At 35.4% G+C, this 25,403-nt stretch overlaps 2 protein-coding genes across 2 annotated transcripts; one reads left to right on the top strand and one right to left on the bottom strand.

The window, feature by feature from the left end:
• The first annotated feature begins 1,230 nt into the window (after positions 1-1,230).
• Positions 1,231-7,180, top strand: LOC117316090 (cholinesterase-like). Its single transcript, XM_033870619.1, has 4 exons — positions 1,231-2,263; positions 2,825-2,898; positions 4,578-6,126; positions 6,748-7,180. The coding sequence occupies exons 1-4, from the start codon at positions 1,485-1,487 to the stop codon at positions 6,923-6,925; spliced, it is 2,580 nt and encodes an 859-aa protein (XP_033726510.1). The 5' UTR covers positions 1,231-1,484; the 3' UTR covers positions 6,926-7,180.
• Positions 7,181-7,305: 125 nt separating this feature from the next.
• LOC117336895 (interferon-induced protein 44-like) lies at positions 7,306-21,683 on the bottom strand. The gene is made up of 6 exons (XM_033897656.1): positions 21,581-21,683; positions 14,664-14,905; positions 11,518-11,715; positions 10,407-10,553; positions 9,690-9,861; positions 7,306-9,374 (listed from the first exon to the last, which is right to left on the bottom strand). The coding sequence occupies exons 2-6, from the start codon at positions 14,763-14,765 to the stop codon at positions 9,058-9,060; spliced, it is 936 nt and encodes a 311-aa protein (XP_033753547.1). The 5' UTR covers positions 14,766-14,905; positions 21,581-21,683; the 3' UTR covers positions 7,306-9,057.
• Between the last annotated feature and the right edge of the window lie 3,720 nt (positions 21,684-25,403).

Genomic DNA, 25,403 nt, shown 5'->3' with positions numbered 1-25,403 from the left:
CCTTTGTGGTTTCCAACCTAGAACACAGTACTATTGAGTATATCTCAAGACTTGCCTCATTGTGCGTAGTCTCACAATTCAGACCTTTCTATTATTGAGAATTCTTTCTAACTTTGCCGCTTCAAGGACATTTGACAGCTGCCTGAATTTAACTTACATATGTTGTTCGTGTTTTTTCGGTTACGTTTGAATGGTGATGTCATGATTGATCTCGGATAGATGTCCTTGTCAAAGCTTGCCCAATTTGGTTTGCTGGATTGCAGTGTTTTTGATGATTTGATTTTTCCTAATGATATCTTTGAAAAGGGAATGTGATCTTCACCGTTTGTGGATATTCCTTTCAATGGATAGCATATAGTCACTTTCCGCATTTCTGGTTAATATGACAGGATGTCAGGATGTTCTTCTGTGATGATTTAACTTCGGTTTACAAATTCAGTTATCTGTCTCTGCAATTATTTTCTCGTCGTAAGAATGAGCCATTGAAATCAACACAGTTGAAGTTCGGTCAGGAAATTCATAGATTGTTAAATTTCCATCTGGATGTTCTGTGATCTTGGTATCAATGTCAATACTATAGATTACAGCAACTCCACTATAGCCTCTAGGAGTATGTGTTGATGGAATCGGAGTATATAGACTTACTGTTTTCTCTCCTGACCGACAATACTTGTAACCACAGGGACATTCTCATGAATTCGAAACCAGACCCACGGTCCATATGTATCTTTTATAATATATATACTACAGTGATACCGTTTAAAAGTGCAGTGTTTAAAAATGTATATATAATCAAAGGATGTCTATCAAACTAACCAGCAAGCTATGATAACGATGGGTCAAATGTTTATCGCGACTGATCTATATATAGACCCTTCCTACCAACTCGATATCTGTCAGTTGTTCCTTGAGACTGAATAAGACCGGAACGACCAACAAAGGTAAGGCCTTAATTAATATCTTGAGTTAACAATGTTTGATCAAATGTATTGATTATGAACATCACACAAGTTATACATATGTTCTAATATTCCATGTTACAATGCGCTGTAACATTTTCTGATTGAGATTTCCTTCTCATAGCGTCACCCCGTTCCCCGATGATGTATAACATTTTATGGGACTGTTAACATGCTTTTCCACTCCAGGGGTAACGTTGACTCTCATTTTCTGCTCCTCTGGAATGCCATGACAAAATCAAAGACTAGCGACTAGCAATTCGGTTGGTGTAAGAAAAAAAACATCAAATATCTTTAAGCTGATGTGTTTCTTTTAACGGCTATATGGGATCGACAATCCGACAATTTTTCTATATGTCAACCTCAAGATTTGTTTGAAGAACAAAGTAAGCAACAAGTTTATTTGTTCTTTCGATTTTGTCATGACCCATTCTGGGAGCACAAAGAGCGAAAGGGAATGATACAGGTACCAATGAGGGCTTATTCCAATTAAAGATATTAGCGGAGATAGATGTTGAATAATGAATGAAAGATTATATGAGTATACTTTTCGTTTCAGATTATTCAGAAAATATGATGGTGTACAAGGCCAATTGGCTACCGTTAGTGGCAGTCTTTGTAAGTGTAGCAAATGGCGTAACTTACAAGACGGTGCGTACTCCATCTGGACCCGTCAGAGGCATTGCCATTCAGAACAGGAATCAATCAGTATATCAGTATCGAAATATTCCTTATGCAAAACCACCTGTCGGAAACTTGCGACTTAAAAAACCAGTTCCATTTGGTAGTTGGACAAACGTCCTGGATGCAACATCGTTCGGACCGTCATGTATGCAAGATCCAAAATATATTTCAAACATACTCGAAAATAGGCAAATGTCCGAAGACTGTCTTCAATTAAATGTGTACACACCATGCAATGCTTCCCTAACAAACAAAAAAAGTGTAATGATCTGGATACATGGAGGGGGGTATATCTTTGGCCAAGGCACCATTTACGATGCGTCACCTCTCACTAATGTAGGAGATGTTATTGTTGTCACGGTGAATTATCGTTTAGGACTTCTCGGATTTCTGAGTACAATGGACGATGCTTCGTTGGGAAATTACGGTCTGTGGGATCAGCGACTTGCAGTTCAATGGGTAAAGCAAAATATCGCTGCATTTGGTGGGGATCCGAACTCAATTACACTTTTCGGTGAATCAGCTGGCTCCATGAGTGTTGCTCTGCATGCTCTTAATCCACAAACCATGGACTATTCCAACGCGTTATCGGTGAAAGTGGATCTGCCAATTCTCCTTTAGCAATGAGTTTAGAGGCTAAGAAGGTGTCTAGAGGATATGGTATTTTTCTCCACTGCATAAATGAACATGATGCAAATGTCAACTCATCTTTCCTTGTTCAGTGTTTGAGAGGAAAATCAGCTGCAGAAATTATACAAGCCCAAATAGATTTAAATGAAGGAAAGTATAGAGACAATCAGATAGCACTGAGAGACGCACCTGTAGTTGATGGTGATCTTATTAAAGCTTTTCCTGAAGATATGATGGCAAATATCTCTTCAGAGGGCTCCTGTTTTTTCCGATCCTTGGATGCTATGTTTGGCAATACAGACGCTGAAGGTTCAATACTGCTGGACATCAATATGGATGATTTAGAACGTCAATACAATTTTAATGTTTCACTTGGTAAAAAAGGAATATATTACTCTCCCAAGTAAAGATCATCTGTGCATCATGCTTGCAAGACCCACTTATGAAAACTATACCAATATATACCACCGACCGCTCTCTAACGTGTATCAATAAAAAAAAAGTGTAACCTCGAAAGATAAGGTTCATAAAACCTTTCCAAATCGCTTAAGCGAACAGGACTTATCTAAGAATAATAGGTCACCTCTTCATACATTTCAAACCAGCTGGCGTGGATCAAGGTACGGTTCGTTTTAATGTCTGTCCAAATGTTATATGGAAACATCTAAAAAAAACTGATATATGTAAATAGAAAATAACAGGGAATAACATCAATTGTTTTAAAGGACAAACAACTTCTGCTGGCAAACGGAAAAGTTGTTGACATCTTTGCGAGAAATCATAAGATAGGTTTGTTGCAATAATGTTTATAACAATTCCCTAATTTAGAATTTTAGTAGCAAATCCAGTGATATTTTAAAAGAGTATAAATATCTGCCAAAATGCTATTTAACAGAAGCAACGTGATCAACTGGTAGTATATATCATGGCTACCTATGGGCTTTGCTGTTGATATTTAATTACATGTAAATGACAAAACATTAAGAAAAATTCATGCTTCAAGGGAACTTTATTAGCTCACGTGTATCACATATATAACACAAAGTAACCATGCCATGATTTGCACATAAGTGTTAATTGAAAACTATTGGAGCAATAGTTTGACCATATTTGACTTTATATACGTATTTTGTTTTGTTTTGTTTTTTGTTTTTTGTTTTTCTATTTTGATACTGAAATGCAAACGGCGTTTAGGAATGATTTCACACAAATAAGGCATATAGGGAGACATTTCAAACATCAGCAAAGCTCTCATTAGACATTATTTATAACTCTGAATATGAGAAGAAGACTGTTTTTGGGAAATATTGTTCCATCTTTCATTAAGCCGTATTTGTGTAATATCATTCACAGCCGCCATTTCCATATGGTCATAATAGAATCAATATGTATACGTATACGAAGTCTACAAATTAATTCTACAGAAGAAACTGTAAGCATTATTTATTTTGTTGATAAATTATATGTCCATTCAAACATTTTAGTATCATACATGGCTAGTTTAGGATGTTTGTTCGTTTTCAAAATTCAGCATTATACTCCTATATATACGACCCTCAAGTTGAGGAAGTCGATGACACTGCGGCCAGCACAGTGCATTATGGGATTGTTTCTTAACATTGAAAATGCGTCTTTAGGCCAGTCAATATACAGTTTTATCAATAACAGTTTGCCCTCCAACTTATTGCAACAGAATCATTTTAATGTAATTAGAAAAAGTCGAACATACAATATATTGAGAATCTAGAAAAGTCATTATTTAAAAAAAAGTTTACATTATATGACCTACAAGAAATTATCATCAATATCCAGCGTGATATTATATTTTCGATCACGTGCTTCTATATATATATGTAACATGGAATTTTGATGTGAATACTTCCATCAGTCATGGAAGGAAATAAATATTTTACTGGCTATGTCCCTTATTAAGTTTATTAAAACTAATTTTTTATTTGTTGCTACGGGGAAAGTTTCGAGATTAAATGATATTTCTCTTTGTTTAGTTATTATAAATATAGGGAAATACAATAGTCACCAGATAGAATCGACTCATCCTCTACATATGTTTTGCAAAAGACAAACAAGATATCAAGACCTTTAAAAAAATAGGAGTTACACATATTGGATCCAAATGAATCAAATTTCATATAAATAGCTGTTTCGTCCTCCTAGGACTCGTCAGTGATTCTAAAGACCTAAAATGACCTAAAGAAATATGAGAATCTGAAAATGTGTCATTAGACTCGAGAATTTATTATTTAAGGAATTATTATTATTTGTCGGAATCCTTTTCAATTTCAGTTGGAGAAATGGTGATGTTTAATAGAGTTCTGCTTCTGGTCATGTTCTATTTATCTGTGAGCAGAAGCCAGAAATACCGAATGATCAACTCACCGTCAGGATCTGTCCGCGGGATTGGTGTACATAATCAAGGCGAAATAGTTTATCAGTACCGTAAAATTCCGTTCGCCAAACCACCTGTCGGAAATCTGAGACTACGAAAACCTGTTCCTTTCGGCAAGTGGACAAATGTTTTAGACGGCACGTCTTTTGGACCGTCCTGCTATCAGCCAGCAGAATATTTGTCACACTTACCGAATATGGAACTGTCTGAGGATTGTTTACAACTGAATATATACACACCAAGTAGCGCCTCTCCAAACAATACAAAAAGTGTAATGGTATGGATACACGGTGGAGGATATGTAGAAGGCCATGCGATAGCTTATGACGGAACAAATCTTGCAAATACTGGGGATGTCGTAGTGGTAACTGTGAACTACAGATTAGGGATATTTGGATTTCTCAGTACAATGGACAATGCGTCCCGTGGTAATTATGGATTGTGGGATCAACGACTTGCCATGCAATGGGTTAAGGACAATATCGAAGCATTCGGTGGTGATCCAAACTCTATCACAATCTTTGGTGAATCTGCAGGGGCATTTAGTGTCGGATTACATGCTATTATCCCAGAAAACCGAGGTCTCTTCCAAAGAGTAATCGCTGAAAGTGGAACAGGAAATTCGCCATATGCAATAAATCATGAGCCGACAAAATATGCAAGAGGATACGGTGTCTATCTCAAATGTCTAAATGAAAATGATGTTACCTTTGATACGGAAATGTTAATTCAGTGCATCAGAGGGAAAAACGCTCAAGAAATTATGCAAGCTCAAATTAACCTTGATCGTTTGAAGTACGTGAACTATATATTTAACGAACCAAATGCCCCGGTAGTCGATGGGGAACTTATCAAGCAAAATCCAAGTTCCGCAATTGCTAATTCTTCGTCAACTGAATCCAGCTTCTTCCGATCCCTTGATGCCATCATTGGCAATACAGACTCCGAAGGTTCCCTTGTCTATGATGAATTTATGATTAGCCTTCAAAAACAGTATAGCTTTAATTATTCACGTTCTATACCGACTTCTGTTCTGTGTAATTCATATGCACCGGAGATCGCAAAGGATTTTTATATTAGTAATACCGAAGTTTCCGCAGCTATATGTAAACAATATAGCAGTGATATCGAGATTGATCAGAGTAGAAATATCGTCAACATGTACTCGGATTTTTCTATGATTGCTCCTGCTGTGAAAGCACTAAACTGTCATTCTCTTCCCGGACTGACAATGGGACGAAGTACGTATCAGTATATATTTTCCAGAGAATATACATTTGATGCATTCCCTCAGCCTAACTGGTTCAAAGGGGCTTGGCATGGCGCCGAGGTTCCGTATCTTTTTGGGCCAACCATTCTTTGGTCTATAACGAATCTCGGCTCTCGATCTGATTCTATCCTTTCTGAAAAGATGATTAAGTATTGGACGAACTTTGCGAAAAATGGGTATGTATTCTATTACTCATCAGCTTTATTACAAACATGTAGATTTACCTGTCAATGAATTGCTCGGATGGTATTTTAGATACTCTGTGATTCTAAATTCAATTGATTTTATCAAATCGAAGATTAATATATTTTGATTACTGTTACATGTTACAATGTTAAAACATGCGCTCCCCCTTAAAAAAAATTCGAAGGGAAATAACTCTAGTATGAAAATCGTACATAACATTAGATTAATGATTTTTTTTCTTACTTTCATTATAAAGGTTAATCGACCCTGTATATGCTTTTTGCTACATGCCCACAAGATGTATCATTACCTCTAAACAGATTAAGTTCATTTTGTTCTCGGGACAAGTTGAAAGTTCACAATAAATTTCATGAACCTCTGGATAGATTCAGTTCATTTGCCCAACATACAAGTTACCATCGCATTTCTACTAAGATTTCAGTGGTCATTATTTCAGGTTAAAGATAAAAAGGTCGTATTTGTTCACTTTGATATAAAAAGTTCGTTTACAAGATATGTCATCAACCCAATTCATGTCATTTCAATGATGAGGCGGTAAAGGCATATATATGAGCCCTATCTCAATTAACATACATCCTTCATGTTTTTAGCTCTCCGAATGGCCCAGGTGTCCCATATTGGCCCAGATATGACTCCGTAGGAAAACTCTATCAAAATCTGAACATCAACATATCACCAGCATACCATTTATACCCGGAGAGGATGCGGTTTTGGAATCAATACCTCCCGTCATTGGTGAGACAACCAGCAAGCATGGTTTTGGGATAGCTGAACCATAGTGTATAATTAAAGATATATAGTGTATATAAGTAATACAAGCTTTCTCTCTCTTTTTTTTTGTTTTTTTTGTTTTGTTTTGTTATAATCGTAGTGATTTCCTCCAACTACCAGTATCCCGGTTCTTCAGAATGAGGGGTCACAGTATTTTTATTTTGAAGTTGGAAGAACAAAATAATAGATGAAGATGCAACAAAATCGATTCCTCGTGGGACACATGATCTGGTAGCTGTTGCAATTTGCAAGGTTTACAATCAATTTTCTTTTTGGGTTCGACTACACATTTGTAAGAATTTTGAATATATTCCACTATCCCTCTGGCTTTCGTTATATATTTGATCATCTTTGATTAAAACATAATGCACAGTCGGTTACCTTTAATTTATTTTATTGAAGCTGAAAATTAATATGGCGGATTTTAAATGGAAATTAAATCAGGCATTGCACAGCTTATTGTGAATTATGTAATCATAATCTGGATGATCAAGAACAAGTTCATCCTGCCGAAAAACAATTGACGTTAATACGGCAAACAACTCATGCACATGAACAATAATTATGATAATAATTAGATTATTCAATTATGACAATAGATAAAATATACCAAGCAATAAAAACCATGTAGCATTCATCACACTTACATCATAAGTGATAATAATTTTCGCATAAATAACATTATTATATATCACAAAAAATCATTACACACAAATGAGCGAATATGATTAACTAAACATTATTTCAAACAAAAATCACATTAAAATTGTTGACCCTACAAGGTAATAACTTAAGGCGTTAACCTTGATCATTATTACGTATTCTAGCATTTATAGGAGAGTTTTCTCATAAGAAATGAAAGAGTAGCCTCCCTTGTGTGCTTAATCATTTGTCCTAAGACAGTTTTCACTAGAGAAATTATATAGTAACCTCTCTTGTGTTCTTCAAAAAGCAATGTGGTGGTGAGGAGAGCAATGTTGGAGTGGCCTCCCTTGTACTAGGACATTTTTCACTAAAGAGATAATGGAATGACCTCCACTGTTTGTAGGATTAACAATTCCCCGGGGAAACATTTTTCTATCCGATGTGTTTGACTTGTACATACTAAGGCTCAGCCTATCAACTGAACATGAAATGTACTTGTTATAAGGGAGGCGTTTTCCCGGTAGCTTGTACATTGTTATTTCTGTTTAATTGTGCGTTTGTAATCAACACCAGAGTCAAAATTATCTGTACTATATACATAAAGGTATTCAGCTTCCGTTCGAGAACCCGGGAGAATTGTTCGGACAACTTCGTAAAAAAAACGCAGAAAATTCGATATTTTTTCAAATTTTGTCGTAGTTTGTAGCTACATCAATTTAACATGCTCGACTAACCTTAAGGGGACGTCCCAAACATAAGTCACGTGCGTTTTACCGATAAAAGACATAAGTTTACCTCCTTATATTTCTGAAGCAGAGATCATCTGTTCTGTGAGACATAAGTGCCTTTGGTTTCAAATTAGCTAATTCTCGAATTATCTATTTTTTACTAGGATGTTCGAACGATCTTCCGAAGATCTCGAACGGAAGCTGAATACCTTTCTGTATATAGTACATATCGAGGATGATTTTAACTCTGGTGTTAATTAACAGATACAAGCGCCTAGCTGTATCCATCCTTTACATTTCATCCTTTATTTCTAGGAGTGTTTATGTTCACCAGGGCAACATAATGAAGATGCTTACCTTCATTATGACATGTTGGATAATCGAAAAATATACAAGTGGATTAAATATTTAAGAATAATAGAATTCCGATTATACTCAAATACAGACTTGTTCATGGCTACGTCTAGCAAGGACAATCGAAGCAGATTAAAATGCGTCATCTTCAGCGATAGATACCCCATCAGTTCTATAGCAAATAAATGTAAATCAAAATGATAATAGATTCCCTACAAAGGGAATGTGGTGGGATATGAAAACAATGTAATTTTTCTAGCCGAGAGCCTCATGGTATTATGCCTTTGTTAAAGACTGACGAAACTGATAAATACGGTTTAGTAAAAGAGGCTAAGATATTTTGGTTTTAGCCCACGTACAGTGTAGCTTGGCCGCAAATGTCCAACACATATTTCTCTAATTTTATTTAGATTCAGCGATTCTGACTTGAGCTCCATTTTCAGCCTCAATCTCATCCAGCTTGTTGTAGAGGAAGTCGTCGACAAAGTTGAGGATTCGCTTGAGGCTCATAAGTGATAGGATGTTGATGTTTTGATCTAGCTCGACCTCGCGATGGTAGTTTTTAACAGGAAGTACTTGGGACTGTGGTAGTCCCATCATCATGGCAACCTTCTCCACACACTCTTTCACCGCTCCACTGAAGAACACTTTACTGACGTCATCTGATATTTCCTCGCATATTTTGTCTATGTTAGTCAACAGAACAGCCTGCGGTATACCTGCGAGGAAATAAACGTCAGCCATGCATTTTTTTTATATTCTGTTCAATTTCAAATCAGGTCGTGCCTCACTCGGAACTCCTCGGATGTGACTACGCAACATCTGTGTAGCACAGCCGAGGAGTTCCGATTGGTTGTGCCCGCAACATATCATAATAGTGCTTATCATAAAATGACATAGTTGCAATATACAAAATGATATTTATCTTTTATTTCTATTGGATTTTTTGTTTCTTGTTTTTATTGTTTTTAATATAATTTTATATTTTACTTATCTATTCATACCAAGAAATAAAAAAACATTCAACGTCTTACCTCTTTGGTTCATCCGTGTCTGCAATGACTTGAACCGCTCCATCACTTTCTGTGGGAAGACGTCTACGGAACTAGCGTCCAGGATAAAAGCCACACAATGGATTTTATCTGACAGCGTGGGGTTCTTAATGAATCCTATGGCGTCAGGCGAAAGAGGAAGGGCCGGGTTGAACTGACAAGCAATAAAATATATAAATCTAATGCTTAAAAGAAACTACCAAGTATAACAACGGAATATGTTGCTTTGATATATGAGAGAACTTCATGGTAAAAGTAAATGTAAGGATAATATTCACGTTACGAGAAAAATGTGTTTTAGCACATTTGCCTCTTTCGGCATGAAGTGTGATACAAATTCTAGCTCCTGCTACAACGTCACCACAGCTGGCTACAACGTCACAACAACTGACTACAACGTCACCACAACTGGCTACAACGTCACCACATCTGGCTACAACGTCACCACATCTGGCACACCCTCTCGGATGTTATGGTAGGCGCTACATTGAGAAGCTAAATACTAGTTCTACATATAGCTCCGTACTTTTCATCGTCGTAGTCAGAATTACATCTATAGACATCAATGAATTCGATATCGCATATAGATATTAATTCTTGTATAGCAGGAATTTGCTTTCCTGATTTTGAGATGCAGTGACAAAGTAATGCTTAATCAAAATATGTATACAATCGAAACATTTGAAAATATATTGTCACCTTGTATTTATCGGGGACATGACCGTCAAGTAGATAATTGAATTCCTGGTCATCAAGGCTTTGGTCTTCTTCTATACCACGTGTGTCGCATAACCGGAAGTTGAGAGGTTTTCCAGCATATCCCGCTCTTACTTGATACATCCGGTACTGTGACATAACAGAATAATTATTTCAAAACAAAAAACAAAACAAAAACATTACTCAAATAAGCAAGATGGCTATATGTCTTCTTGTAGCATTATTCTTGTTTTATTTGTTTGTTTACAAGCCGACATCATATAATATACCTCTAGCATCAACAGAATGTAATCAGAGAACGTTGTATGAGGATTATGAATAAAAGTAAATCGATGATTTGATGCTATCAGAAAGGGATAATCATTTGGACAACAGCATATATGATCGACAGTTCATTCGCACAGTGAAATTAGCACAGGATTTCAATTTCAATCAATATTTTGGCATATCTTTAAGGATTCACATGAGTCAAATAGGCTAAAGACTTTAAATAACTTTTTAATAACAAAGGGGTCCAAAGACCTGGTACTGGGTATGAAGCATGCTGGAGGGCAGAACTACAAAGTTCCTTCAAATGAATGACCTTGACCTATATTCAAAGTAACGGGGGTAAAATAGGCTTAATATTTCAAATAACAACTTCACATTAACCAGAACACATGAGACCTGACATTGTGCTAATATCATGCTGGGATGAAGGGCTTTGAGTTTTCTTTAAATCAAAGAAAAATGTTCTTAAATCTTTAAAGAACGGTTCTCGACGACCAGAAGATGCAGATATTTGATGAATGAAAGTATAGTGGTAGTCAGCTTAGTATCTGCATAAATGATCTAGAACAACTTCAATGTCGTATCAGAAGCACGTGAGCCATACAGGTGCATTGGGCCTTTTGTTCTTTTTATTGCGAATTTGCATGTACAACATGCATATTTTAGTTCAATAGTTTCCAGCTTATATAGATTCTTAAACTAAAAGTCATAACTTACCATACATGGCCTTGATCAATACCATTATATGATGGCTCCATAGGCAAAATTTCACAAAATACTGATGGAATATATCTGAAGAGAATATCAATGACTATATACTCACAGAGGTGGTTAAACTATGTTCAGCACTGCCTGCATTGGCCTGAATACTTATATGGCCCCTGAAGATTGAGTTGATGGTGTTAAAGAAGCTAGACTTTCCAGCCCCGACCTGTCCGACCAGTAGGATTCTCGCCTGCTTGATATCCGTTCCGGTTAACGGTTTATAAGATACCAATTTATCCTTTAGTTCTTCCTCAAACTGAACAAAGGGAATAAAACAATGCATCAGAAATTTGAAAAAGAAATGTTAATTGTTTGCAAAATTAAAAATAAATTGAAGACATTGGTGACTTGAAATAAGAAAACAATGTCATTAGAACAAAGCATTGATGCATAGACAATTGACAAAGACAAATATAAGATGGCCGTGTTGATGTATCTCAAACAAAAAGTTAAAAAAAAAAAAAAAAAAAAATTAAAAACAAACAAAAAACAAACAAACAAAAAAAATTACAAAAGTAGGTAATGTTTACCCACAGCGATACAGATGTAGTATTTCAAATCTTGCCAACGTACACAACCATGTTGTCAAAACGGAAATAGCAGCTAGGTGTCTAGTTAATGTGCCTAGCTTTTGTGTCAGGTATGTCTATATCTGTGTATGGCTAGATGACTAGCTATGTGTCTGGCTAGATGACTAGCTATGTGTCTGACTAGATGACTATATATGTGTCTGACTAGATGACTAGCTATGTGTCTGGCTACATGAGTAGCTATGTGTATGGCTAGATGACTAGCTATGTGTATGGCTAGATGACTAGCTATGTGTTTGGCTAGATGACTAGTTATGTGTCTGGCTAGATGAAGAACTATGTGTATGGCTAGATGATTAGCTATATGTCTGGCTAGATGACTAGTTATGTGTCTGACTAGATGACTATATATGTGTCTGGCTAGATGACTAGCTATGTGCCTGGCTAGATGACTAGCTATATGTCTGGCTAGATTACTATCTATGAGTCTGACTAGATGACTAGCTATGTGTCTGGCTAGATGAAGAACTATGTGTCTGGCTAGATGACTAGTTATGTGTCTGTCTAGATGACTAGCTCTGTCTGGCTAGATAACTAGCTATGTGCCTGGCTAGATGAAGAACTATGTGTCTGGCTAGATGACTAGCTATGTGTCTGGCTAGATGACTAGCTATGTGTCTGGCTAGATGACTAGCTATGACCTATGTGTCTGGCTAGATGACTAGCTATGTGTCTGGCTAGATGAAGAACTATGTGTCTGGCTAGATGACTAGCTTTGTGTCTGACTAGATGACTATATATGTGTATGACTAGATGACTAGCTATGTGTCTGTCTAGATGACTAGCTATGTATCTGGCTAGATGACTAGCTATGTATCTGGCTAGATGACTAGCTATGACCTATGTGTCTGGCTAGATGACTATATATGTGTATGTCTAGATGACTAGCTATGTGCCTGGCTAGATGAAGAACTATGTGTCTGGCTAGATGACTAGCTATGTGTCTGGCTAGATGACTAGCTATGACCTATGTGTCTGGCTAGATGACTAGCTATGTGTCTGGCTAGATGAAGAACTATGTGTCTGGCTAGATGACTAGCTTTGTGTCTGACTAGATGACTATATATGTGTATGACTAGATGACTAGCTATGTGTCTGTCTAGATGACTAGCTATGTATCTGGCTAGATGACTAGCTATGTATCTGGCTAGATGACTAGCTATGACCTATGTGTTTGGCTAGATGACTATATATGTGTATGACTAGATGACTATCTAAGTGTCTGGCTAGATGACTAGTTATGTATCTGGCTAGATGACTAGCTATGTGTTTGGCTAGATGAATAGCTATGTGTATTGCTAGATGACTAGCTATGTGTTTGGCTAGATGGAAAGCTATGTGTATGACTAGATGACTAGCTATGTGTCTAGCTAGATGACTAGCTATGTGTATGGCTAGATGACTAGCTATGTGTTTGGCTAGATGACTAGTTATGTGTCTGGCTAGATGAAGAACTATGTGTATCGCTAGATGACTAGCTATGTGTCTGGCTAGATGACTAGTTATGTTTCTGACTAGATGACTATATATGTGTCTGGCTAGATGACTAGCTATGTGCCTGGCTTTTGTGTCAGTTATGTCTATATCTGTGTATGGCTAGATGACTAGCTATGTGTTTGGCTAGATGACTAGCTATGTGTCTGACTAGATGACTATATATGTGTCTGGCTAGTTGACTAGCTATGTGCCTGGCTAGATTACTAGCTATATGTCTGGCTAGATTACTATCTATGAGTCTGACTAGATGACTAGCTATGTGTCTGACTAGATGACTAGCTATGTGTCTGGTTAGGTGAGTAGCTAAGTGTCTGGCTAGATGACAAGCTATGTATGGCTAGATGACTAGATATGTGCCTGGCTAGATGACTAGCTATGTGTCTGGCTAGATGACTAGCTATGTGTCTGACTAGATGACTATATATGTGTATGACTAGATGACTAGCTATGTGTCTGTCTAGATGACTAGCTATGTATCTGGCTAGATGACTAGCTATGTATCTGGCTAGATGACTAGCTATGACCTATGTGTCTGGCTAGATGACTAATATGTGTATGACTAGATGACTATCTAAGTGTCTGGCTAGATGACTAGTTATGTATCTGGCTAGATGACTAGCTATGACCTATGTGTCTGGCTAGATGACTAGTTATGTGCCTGGCTAGATGACTATCTATGTGTCTGGCAATGTGCCTAGTTATGTGCTTTGCTAAGTGTCATAGGCATGTATCTAGCTAGGTTTCTAACTACATGTCTGGCCTTTTATCAGGTATATGTAAGGGCATGTGTCTGGCTATGTATCTACATGCACGCGCGCACGCACAATCTTTTTTTCATATTCCTATGAAACGAAAAAGAATATTGACATCAATGTTTATAATTATTTTCTGAAACTGTTCTTTCAAAGTTTAAAACCAAGTTTTATGTACATTTTTATTTATTTGATAAGGGTTTATTTTGACAAATCAATACGCAACGACAATGGTCGTATTGTGGCGTTACGTTTTTTTTTTTTATTTAAGATTTTGTTTTTGTTTTTGTTTTCACTTTAGGAAAAAAAATCAACCAATCAGAATGCTGCATTCTGCATACAAACAATAGAAAATTTCAACATACGGTAGAATTCCAGTCAATATTACAAATCCACGGCTTCGAGAGTGATTCATTTGCTTTCTTTTGACTTTGTAGAGGTGATGCTTCCACCATCAGCTCCTCCATGGTTTTTAAGAGTAACTCGTTTGCCTTCTTTTGTTTTTCCAATAGAGCTTCTTCCTTTTGCAGCTCCGTTCTGGTTTTCTCGAGTAACTGATTTGCTTCCTTTGTCTTTTCAAGCAGTTCTTCTTCCTCCCTGGTGAGCTCTGTATGCAAAATGAGAATGTAACAAAGGTATAAATGGGTAATAACATCAACATTTCGGTTTTATGTGCATTAAAGTTACAGTTCCACCACCTTTGAAGAAATATTTTGGTTAAAACTGAAATTCTAAAAAAAAAACTTCAAAAGAAAGGACTGAAGCCATGCTTATACCACCACAATATGTGCGGATTTACTATGATAGCACGTTAAAGAAATCTGACGAATAGGGATTAATACTCCAGAGAGCAGAAACATTTTATGCCTAAAATCTTCTAAGGAGTATCCCTTTTGGCATATCGTATGTTTACATAGGCCAATATTTTCATACAGTCGTTTAGTTTTGTCCGAAAACCTACAGCCCCAGCAGAATTAAAAGAATGTCAATCGCCATTAATGCTTTTCCGAAAAAAAAATCCAGGTTGATATTTATACGAAAATATCGCTATGAATTAGTGAACCTGCAGATGAAATACAGGTTGCCTCTAGATAGGGTTTCTAGGGGGGAACATTTGAACAAGTAGCCTATATGCGCAATATACAAAAGCAATAGTATAGTCATTCGTGTCCTGAATTATACAGAGTTTAAAATCAACGAGATTAAACAAAAGGAAATATAGATATCAATCAGTGAACAATAAGATATAAGAATATCTTTTTAAAGAAGGGAGTATGAAAGAATATTGAACAAAATGTTTATTGAGTTAAACAATACTGAGGATTTTGTTTTTCGGTGACCAACCTACCTAAAATATTAACTAGACTGACTATATCTGATAACATAAACATGTCATTGCCGTAAGTCCGCATAGCTCATATGGTAGAACCATCGCTTTGTAACCCAAAAGTTTGGAGTTCGAATCACCAAAATGTACCTTTTTCATATTTTGTTATGTTTCTTAATAACATTTATTTTTTCTTTATCGTATTTTAAAGATATTTGCAACATTAAATGCATATCTACTATAAAATATTTAGTATAAAGATAAAAATGTTGTGATACTAAATTTTCACTGGGATAAAAAAAAAGAGTAAAACCTTAACCGCCTTACCCCATATCATACAAAGTAAAATGTAAATGAATTGCAGCGTCGACAACAGGCAGACATGGATGGGTAGTGTAAAATTCATATTAAACATGTCAATTTTACTTTATTTCATATGGTATTGATTGAGTACATACATTGTAATCCGTTCACAAAGTACAGCGCGCCAATGGACCATGACGATCTATATTGGTAGTGTGGGAATCACTAGGGTCACGTGATATTTTACCTGTATTTTTAGCCCAGACTATCGCTGTACGTAGCCTAGGTCAGGACAAGCGGGAAACGACCATACAATGTACCTCTTTACGCTAATAACGCAGAGTCCTTTTGATCGCGAAAATTTTCCCCACGCGTATTATTTGATATCTACGGAAGCCAGTTAGGGTCACAGCGAAAAAATATATTATGTCGTAATAACGACATAGTATCTCGTAATAACGACTTAGCTATGTCGTAATAACGACTTAGTATCTCGTAATAACGACTTAGCTATGTCGTAATAACGACTTAGTATCTCGTAATAACGACTTAGCTACATTATGTATGTCTTAACTTGCAGCAAGTCATCTGTTGGGACATGTGACTTCATTGGATTGATCAGTTTCAGCTTTTGATTGCTTATTATCAGAAAATGTTGCACATAACTTTTTCAAATCCCATTTTAATTTAGTTGTACATTCTAATGTAGTAGAATCTAGTCCTTGTGCATTTTACTGTTTGGGACTGACCAGAATCACAATATCGCCACCAAGTGGCCATATCGGGTTTTAAGAGTACACAAAAACTGGTAATGTTAAACTGGACTCTACAAGTTTGGTACATTATATGCATACATTAAAAGTCCATCTTGGAATATTGGAGCGCAGTGTAAAATATGGCTTAGTAAGTCATTTAGTATCTAAATAGTATATACGTTGTTGACATTTTGGCAAGGAACAATTTGAAAGATCATAATTGGTGAGAGGTAAAGGTGAAGCTCTTTGTTCCAGTGCCACTTTCAGACATGATTTTAGGTTGCCCTTTGTCCATCGTTTTCCTTTGTGCGTTTGTAAACAATTTACCTGCGACAAAATTCGATGAATGTTCAACCAAAACTGTGAAATATGTGGTCCTCACCACCCGGAAGTCTGAGAGGCGGGGCCAGAAAAGGTCAAAATGACATATATTTCAAAAATCTGCTTCTCAACTCCGAAACATGATAGAATATAGATGGTCCAACGTCCATCAAGTTAAAAACAATCATTTGTACAAACTTGTTATGACAAAATATGTAACTACATTTTTGTATTGTGTTCCTTATTTCTTTCAAAATGTAACAGTTAGTTACTGTAGCATCAACTTGATCGGTTTAATGCAAACATCGTTGAATTTGTAAAATGTTTACACACTAATAGCTACAACCACTTGACTCGAGCAAACGTTTTGTGAAACGGCTCTTACTCTTTGATCATGGATTGAGTAATGCAACAATGAGACCGGTGTTTGGGACTCACGATGAATGCACTTGACTATAAAGAGATTGAACTATCATTGTTTAAATTTACGTGAAATCAACGAAATGATTAAAAGTAAGAAATACATGTTAGCTTGATGTTCATTATTGGTATTGCTAAGTATCATCCGATTAAAGATATATGTCCATGGGATTGCGTACTTCAATAAGTTTGTACTATGGTGTTCATGGTAAGCACACTCAGAAATGAGTAGAACGAACATATTGCAACTGTTGAGACATGAATTCTGCTTAGCACCGACAACAGTGTTACTCATCACCTACTATTTCGATGGTTTTACACAGCAGGTGTATTAAAATAGATTTTATGACATCTCTGTCTTGTACACGAGCTAGGTGACCACAGCTAGTTTGCTGTTAAGAAACACTAGAAATTGATAATGAAGACATCATATGTGTTGAAAAGGTCATTTATTAATGACAAATCAATTTCAGATATAAAGATATACCCCCAAGTTATAAATTAGAGAAATTATGACTATAACAGCAAAGATGGGGTAAAAAATAGGCATGACATAATACCCAAACAGTACATCCATAATATATTTAAATCAATATAAAGATTATATAACCTCAAGATACCATTTTCAACATGATGAAAAGTTGGTATATGCATATTAGCAAGTATAAGGAGTCTAAAATTGACAGTTCAATACATGTTACACTGGGAGGGCATAAGGGTGGGAAATCAAAAGTGTTAAAAAAACTTCCATCAGTGGAGATAAACTTTTACACTTGATTTTCCCAATGGAGGTGACGCTACTGAGGGTCAATCTCCTCTGTGATAGGTCCGGTGGCTGGGCTACGTGGCTGCTGATTGGCTGACCAATCACACGCTTCTATCCCTTAAGCCAAAATGACCAGAGGTCAGTCAAGTCCTGGGAATTTTCCATCACGTGGCCCAGACATGGACCTCCTTCTTGACCCCTCAATGTTAGCCCATTTACATAAAAACCAGAACAATGGGAGATGCGAGTGGTGCCAATGCCCCTCTCAACATATAATAAACAAACAATTACAGACTGACATAAATGTATTTATTTATACAGATATAAATAAATGTTATATACGTACAGCCATAAATATGAGTGTCAAGGTATTATCATTGTCGGTAAGTATTTCATGGTCCTCATTAAACCAAGACGGTCACGAAGACCCGAAGTTTTTAACCTGTTACCTGTATCTTAATGTTTTGACTTTTTGTATGGCAAGTCAAGTTGTCATCCAATAATCAACCAAATCACTGCATTTCAATCAAACTTCACCGATCTAAATTGTATCGAATTTTTGTTGTATGCATATTGCTACATTAAAAACCTACGTATCTAAATGTAAACTATGTTTATCTTGTTCAGTTATTACGCGAATATTCTGTTAATATGTTTAAATGAAAGCATTATTAGACATACATACATACATTTGTTCATGTATGCTCGATATGTGAACGGCCATGTGTGTAGTTTATGTGCAGTGCACGTTGTTATACAGATGTAGTAGCCTCGTTCTCGGCTCCGTGACAAATCTCGCGATAAATATTTTTATACACTGATGTCTCAAGGACTCCCCGGTCAAGCGTCCAGGCCAGTGGTCATTTTAATGTTAGGAGAGAGTGAATGAGCATCTTGGATTGCTATTAATACATGTGTGCAACTAGAATTTTAGATTGTATGGGAGTATGTTGCTTTAACCCCAGTCGTTGTTGATCTGTTGTATATTTGTACACGCAATAATACCACACATGACTTGCTCCAAGTTAAGACATAGCTAAGTCGTTATCACGACATAGCTAAGTCGTTATTACGAGATACTAAGTCGTTATTACGACATGGCTAAGTCGTTATTACGAGATACTAAGTCGTTATTACGACATAGCTTAGTCGTTATTACGAGATACTATGTCGTTATTACGACATAATATATTTTTTCGCTGTGACCCTAACTGGCTTCCGTAAAATTCCAATGGTTTCAATATAGAATCAATCACCATATTCTTACAACAAACTCTCTTTTATTTAAAACTCGAATGGTGCCATCGCCTTTGTGTACACTGTGTAACTCAGAGATTGAAACTATTATTCATATTGTATGGGAATGTCAGGAGGTTCAAAATCTTCTTCTTAGCTTTGAAACTCTTTTAGATACACTCCTTATTCCTTTTGGTTTTAATAAACAATCATTTTTATTCGGTCTTCTCACACAAAATGTAAATGGTAAAATTGATAATGAAATTCTCATTGTAATTAAACAGTACATATATAAAATGCGCTGTCTGCATAAGTCCTTAACTTTAAATGCTTTAATAAATACTATACAGGACTATTTTAATATACAAAGATGTGTAGCTTATAGCAAAGGAGGTATGTATAAGGAGAGATTTAGAAACGAATGGCTAAAATGGGAAAAATTAATTAGGTTATAGCTTTCATTTCATAATATATTTAACTGACATGACTCCTAGGCTCTAAAACACTAAACTGGTCAATAATTTTGCTTTGTTGCTCTGATAATATATTGTGATTTTTCCATCCCCTTTCTCTCCCTTTTTTGTCTATTTATCTTTCTATTTATGTATGTCAATACTGTCTGTATGTCTATGTCTCTGTTTAGTCTGTCTGTGTCTTTCGGTCTAAGTAGGTTGGTGTTAGTCTATGTATCTGTTTGTCTGTATATGTCTGTCAGTCTTTCTGTATATGTCTGTGTCTCTGTTTAGTCTGTCTGTGTCTTTTTGTCTAAGTAGGTTGGTGTTGTTAGTCTATGTATCTGTCTGTCTGTGTGTATGTCTGTCAGTCTTTCTGTATATGTCTGTGTCTCTGTTTAGTCTGTCTGTATCTTTCTGTCTAAGTAGGTTGGTGTTGGTTTATGTATCTGTCTGTCTGTGTGTATGTCTGTCTGTGTGTCTGTACATGGATGAATAGCAGGATAATAGAAACAGAATGTGTGTTTAATATGCATTTTCTTATATATGTATGTATACAATAATATATACAACATGTGTAGTATGTGTGCACTTGTATGGGTGTATTTGAGTTGTAGTAGGTGCGGTATGTGGATATGTTTTCATGTAAGTGCTGTGTGTACATGCCAATGGATGGATTATATGTGTAGTAAAGCATGTGTGCTCATCGTCATATGCAATAGTTAGTATATGACTATATGTAGTACGTATGAACATGTATATGTGTATAGTATTGTGTACATGTATGTATATGTACTAGAACATTCATGTGTGTGGGAAGGTGTTTGCGTGGGGTGTGTCATTCACATTCATCAGAGTTACTTCCCTTCGTTTCCTATGTCACTCGGTCAGTACGGTGGTATAACGTAGCTTGCATAGCTTAGCAGACAGGGGGGGGTGAGAATGGTGGGTGTGTGGGTGTGTATGTGTGTGTGTAAGCTTGTGCGTAGTAAATTATAATAGAAATACACATCAGTGCTGAAAGGTGTGAATGACCATAAAATGTAGATGTCTTGTGTTTGTTGATAATATATGTTTAACTGAATAAAATATAAATTACAAAAAAAAATAATTTAATATTGCATATTGATATCAATCCTTTCATTTCGTGAACAGATGGGTTGAAGGTATAATAAATAGGTATATATTTTCTATGGATTTGACTTACGTAAGCATTTAAACATGTAAACAAATAATGATCTTCTCTTCCAACTCCATTTAAACATAGCGGACAGATTCTGTCTTCACGTGGTGTTCTAGTCCACTGAACTTAAATAAAGTTACTCTATCTTTTGGTTTGAGGTTTATCAAATATTTTTTCAAACTGAAATTGATTTTTAAAGACATGTTTGCCCCCTAGAGGAATGTTCAGTGTCGGTATACCATTGTTATATAAATTGGTCATGCAGAATAGTTTTAATACTTACTCTAAGGAAATTATTATTCTGTAACCATACATAACTTAGTCCCGTGCAATTGAGTAGATTTGAGTAGATTTTTTTTGCTGTCTAGACAAAAAATTAATTGAAGATGGAACGATAACAATAAAAAAAAACTATATAATACTATATATCTGGATAATTGCAGTCTAACACATAGCAGAGATATGATTTTAACACAAAATATAAACTGAAATGTTCAATAAGATAAGAAATGTTCTTACTTCAACGTAATATCCCTATGCTGACAATCTTGCCAATCCGGGAGTGTGATCAGGCTATCCCCGGTTTTCCAGAAACGAATGTGAAAGTAATACCTAGTGTAGTTCTCAGAAGTGCATTACACGCTATACAACCAGCCAATTGAAACAAAAAAGACTTTTGAAACATCCCCTGTGTTTTAAAAGTTGAGCCACTGATTGGCCAGTATGTTATGAAGTAAGAAAATCGATATGTTGCCAAGATTCAAGAGATTCAAGTTTTTTATTACTCTCCGACACACTTGAGAGTGTGTAACAAGAGGTCAAACAAGTGAACAGCAATGTTACAATTATAACATGACAATGTGAGCAGATCATATGTATGGACATAATTGTTTGTTTCTTACTTTTCCATATAATGAATTGTGAAAATCTGGAAAATATGAATGTAGTAGAATATTAATTGATAATAACTGGCAACTTCTACACTATATCATGTAAATTCATACTTATAGAAAGTTATGTTTTTAATATTCACAAGTAGATAACACCAAGTTTAATAGATTATACAGAGATTCATTGTAATTCTTTATCTCACTAGGAATAGCTTATTTGTCCTATAGGTGGAAATCTGGGGAAAGTTATCGCCCCTTATGTGTACTATAATAATACACAATGTACTCATCTTCTTTACAATACAATATACTTAATGCCACTACTAAAAGTGAAGTGTACAGTAGGCTTAAGTCTATATCGGAGCTACATGAAACATACTTGAAAATCCATTGTCATGGAAAATAACTAGTGCAAGTACCTCTGGACTTTTGTAAATTTGGAGTAGTTATCTCCCTTTATGCTGTATGCAAAGATTATACAATAGGGCTAATTATTTTTACACTGACATATATATAGTGTAATTATCATAAAAAAAAACAATATCCTTTAATAATTGGCAATACACAACATAGATAAGTCTGGAAAGTTCCACAGCTTAATATATAATATGGTTTGTAAAAAAAAGTATTAAGTTCCTATAAGGTACATGTATACCAATGATGTTTATTGTATTCATCTTAACTATTTTTAATACATTTATGTAATTTCACAAGAAATAAGCTCATTTTTTTCATTAGTCTAATGTTACATACTGTAAACATACCTCTCATTTTGTCAGTATTTGGGTTTGCACAGTAATACTTAGGTATAAATTTTTCTCTAGCTTGGCAAATTGAGTCTTTTTTACATCTAAACAAGTAATGGAATTCATCACCGACTTCATCTAAATTACATAATGTGCATATCCTTTCTTCCGAAGGGATTCCTATCCACCTTCCCGTTTCCAGTGGAAGCGGGAATTTTGAAGTTCGAAATTTGCATAAAACTATACGATCCCTTTTATTTAATTTTGTTAAATAGCTTTCCATACCAAAGTTAGATTTAAAAATTAAATAATTGTGTCCCCTACTACTTTCTTCAATACCATTAAACCACTTTTGTATAAACTGGTCAATTTGCCTTTGCCTCACAAGATGTTTGAGTTTTTGCCGTTCTACGGTGTTAACTGTTTGGGAAGTCCAAATATAAGTCAATCCTAGGTTATTAGATATTGATTTTACAAAACTTAGCCACTTTGGTTGGTATACTCCAGTTTCGTGCATTGCATATATAATGCGGTATAACTGGCTTGATAATTTACCATTTTCTGTTATTAGTTTATACCAAAACATCAGCATTCTACTCTTAATTGTGTTTGCTAATGGAAATCATCCAGATTCCCCATATACCATATAATTTGGTGTACCTTTCCTTAAATTAAGGACTGTCCTAATAGGTAACTATCCATAAGAAATGTTGATATAAATTTCCTAAGTCCGATTGATTTTTTTACCAAAAGTTCAGATAATAATAATTAACAGGTAAACATTTCAGATTTTTGAGTTTTCAAAATGGCTACCCTGGAGAGAGGTGAAGGACCAAACTTTCTTTTTTGATTAGGTGTTATATGAAATCCAAAACTTTTGTTATAAACCATAATTGTCATATTGAATTCAAGAATCTGAATGAAATACTCCAAAACGTTAACACTAAAGTCTATGGGAAAACAATTGGTTGGTTGGTCCCTTTACCGACGTGAATTCAATAAAAATTTCGTGGCAAGAAGACACTTTTGAAGGAATGAAATTAATAATGAAATAGTGTTTGGAATATCCTTTGAAAAACAACCGGTATCCTAATATGTGAAGTCAAGTTCAAAGGTCAAGATATCACTGTGCTCTCACGTGACATTCGATATCTATCTGAAACATGGAAGTAACCTTAATGGTCTTTTGTTGCTTTCGGACAAACTCTGAAAAATACTTTCAATGCTTGTAAAAAAATATGCAGACGTGTCAGGATTCGTGCATGAAAAATTATATCTAAGATGAATATATTTACCGGTATCCTTGTGGTATCAAAAGGAGGTAACAGCAACTCGAAAATCAGGTTGCTATATATTTCATGTATGTACTTAAGTTTCAACACAATCCTCAGGGTCTACGACATTTATGTGAACAAAAATAAACATGTATGTCCAGGTTTTAGGGATAATACTCTCAAGTTGAAGAAATGAAATTAAAAAAAAAAGTTAAAAATAAATAATATATTTTTTTTCATTCTCATATCGTAATCAAAGAGATATAAACGACTGTTTTCTGCCAACATACCATTACCGTGTCGGTAATAATTACCTACGATTTTCAGCATACAACAATCTATTTCTTGAATAATATGCAAGACAAAGACACTTTCATATTCCTAGTTGTGTCAATTAAAACAGGCGAGTGTTAGTGAGAGGATTATCTTGGGCCCTATGCTTTGATTATCGGCACTGTATTGTTTACTGTAAATAAATATAGTGAAAGATATATCTGATTTTAGTCAAAATGAATGTTAATGAACTTCCTTTTAAATGTTTTGGATTTTTCGTGAACACAATCTCATTTCATAGATTTTTTTCTTTTAACTGACTTACATTATGAACATAAAACAAATAGATAAGCAAGATTGGCAACATTATATAACGATACAACTATGTCAAAATTATGAAACTTGCATGGGAAATAAAAGATATGACAAATTTTATTCATGTATATACATGTATTAATCCCGCGTCCTTTAGTAATTAAAACATTAGCTATTTATGCTTTGATACAGACGATTTAACTTGAAAACACATTTTATTAAAATATCAATTGAAAATTTTAATACAGAAAGCTTTCACCAACCATAATCGCTGTGTTCAGTGGTCAGAAGAGTCATTTTTATCGCAAGTTTTAGGCATTTGTGACTTGTAAAGTACATAATAATGTGTGCACTATTTGTAAATCTATATATATCTAGGAATGGTTTGGTTTGGTTCGTATTGTTGAGTCATATCAACAACTATGTTAAGGGGACTATATGGTTTCTACAGGCACTGAGGATTTTTGTTTTAGCAGTTATAAAAAGAACAACAGCAGTACTAGATATACTCATTTTAAAAAGTTTCTTTAAAATGCCCCTTTATATACTTTGCTCTGCAATAGTTAGATCATAGACTTACATCAGAGACTATATAGATAGACATATAGCGACATGATAGTTTTGGGTTAATCTGTAGTGGCCAAAATAAAACTATGTGCTTTTTGTGTGTATTTAAAATGACGATGTTTTGGTCTGACGTAATGGCGGTTAACCAGAACATGTCGAATAAGTTCCAGTACATCGATACACACATGCGCAAAGCCCGATTTACCTGTGTTTGATAGGGGACAGGGCGCTCTCGATAAGGGATATGCTTGAGTGGTCACGAATAAAGGGAGCCACC

Source organism: Pecten maximus, chromosome 1 (assembly GCF_902652985.1).
Source record: "Pecten maximus chromosome 1, xPecMax1.1, whole genome shotgun sequence".
Taxonomy (NCBI): Eukaryota; Metazoa; Mollusca; class Bivalvia; order Pectinida; family Pectinidae; genus Pecten; species Pecten maximus.
Note: the sequence above shows the minus strand (reverse complement) of the source record. Positions and strands in the feature narration are given on the sequence as shown.

Bases quoted from the DNA above. Each gene is read 5' to 3' on its own strand.
- LOC117336895 (XM_033897656.1), bottom strand. From the start codon at position 14,765: ATGGAGGAGCTGATGGTGGAAGCATCACCTCTACAAAGTCAAAAGAAA. The intron at 10,554-11,517 runs GTGAGTATATAG...GTTATGTCACAG, and splicing joins AACATAGTTTAACCACCTCT to TACCGGATGTATCAAGTAAG. The intron at 9,862-10,406 runs GTGACAATATAT...ATTGCTTGTCAG, and splicing joins ATGTCCCCGATAAATACAAG to TTCAACCCGGCCCTTCCTCT.
- LOC117316090 (XM_033870619.1), top strand. From the start codon at position 1,485: ATGAAAGATTATATGAGTATACTTTTCGTTTCAGATTATTCAGAAAAT. The intron at 2,264-2,824 runs GCAATGAGTTTA...AAATCGCTTAAG, and splicing joins GATCTGCCAATTCTCCTTTA to CGAACAGGACTTATCTAAGA. The intron at 2,899-4,577 runs GTTCGTTTTAAT...TTTCAATTTCAG, and splicing joins CTGGCGTGGATCAAGGTACG to TTGGAGAAATGGTGATGTTT.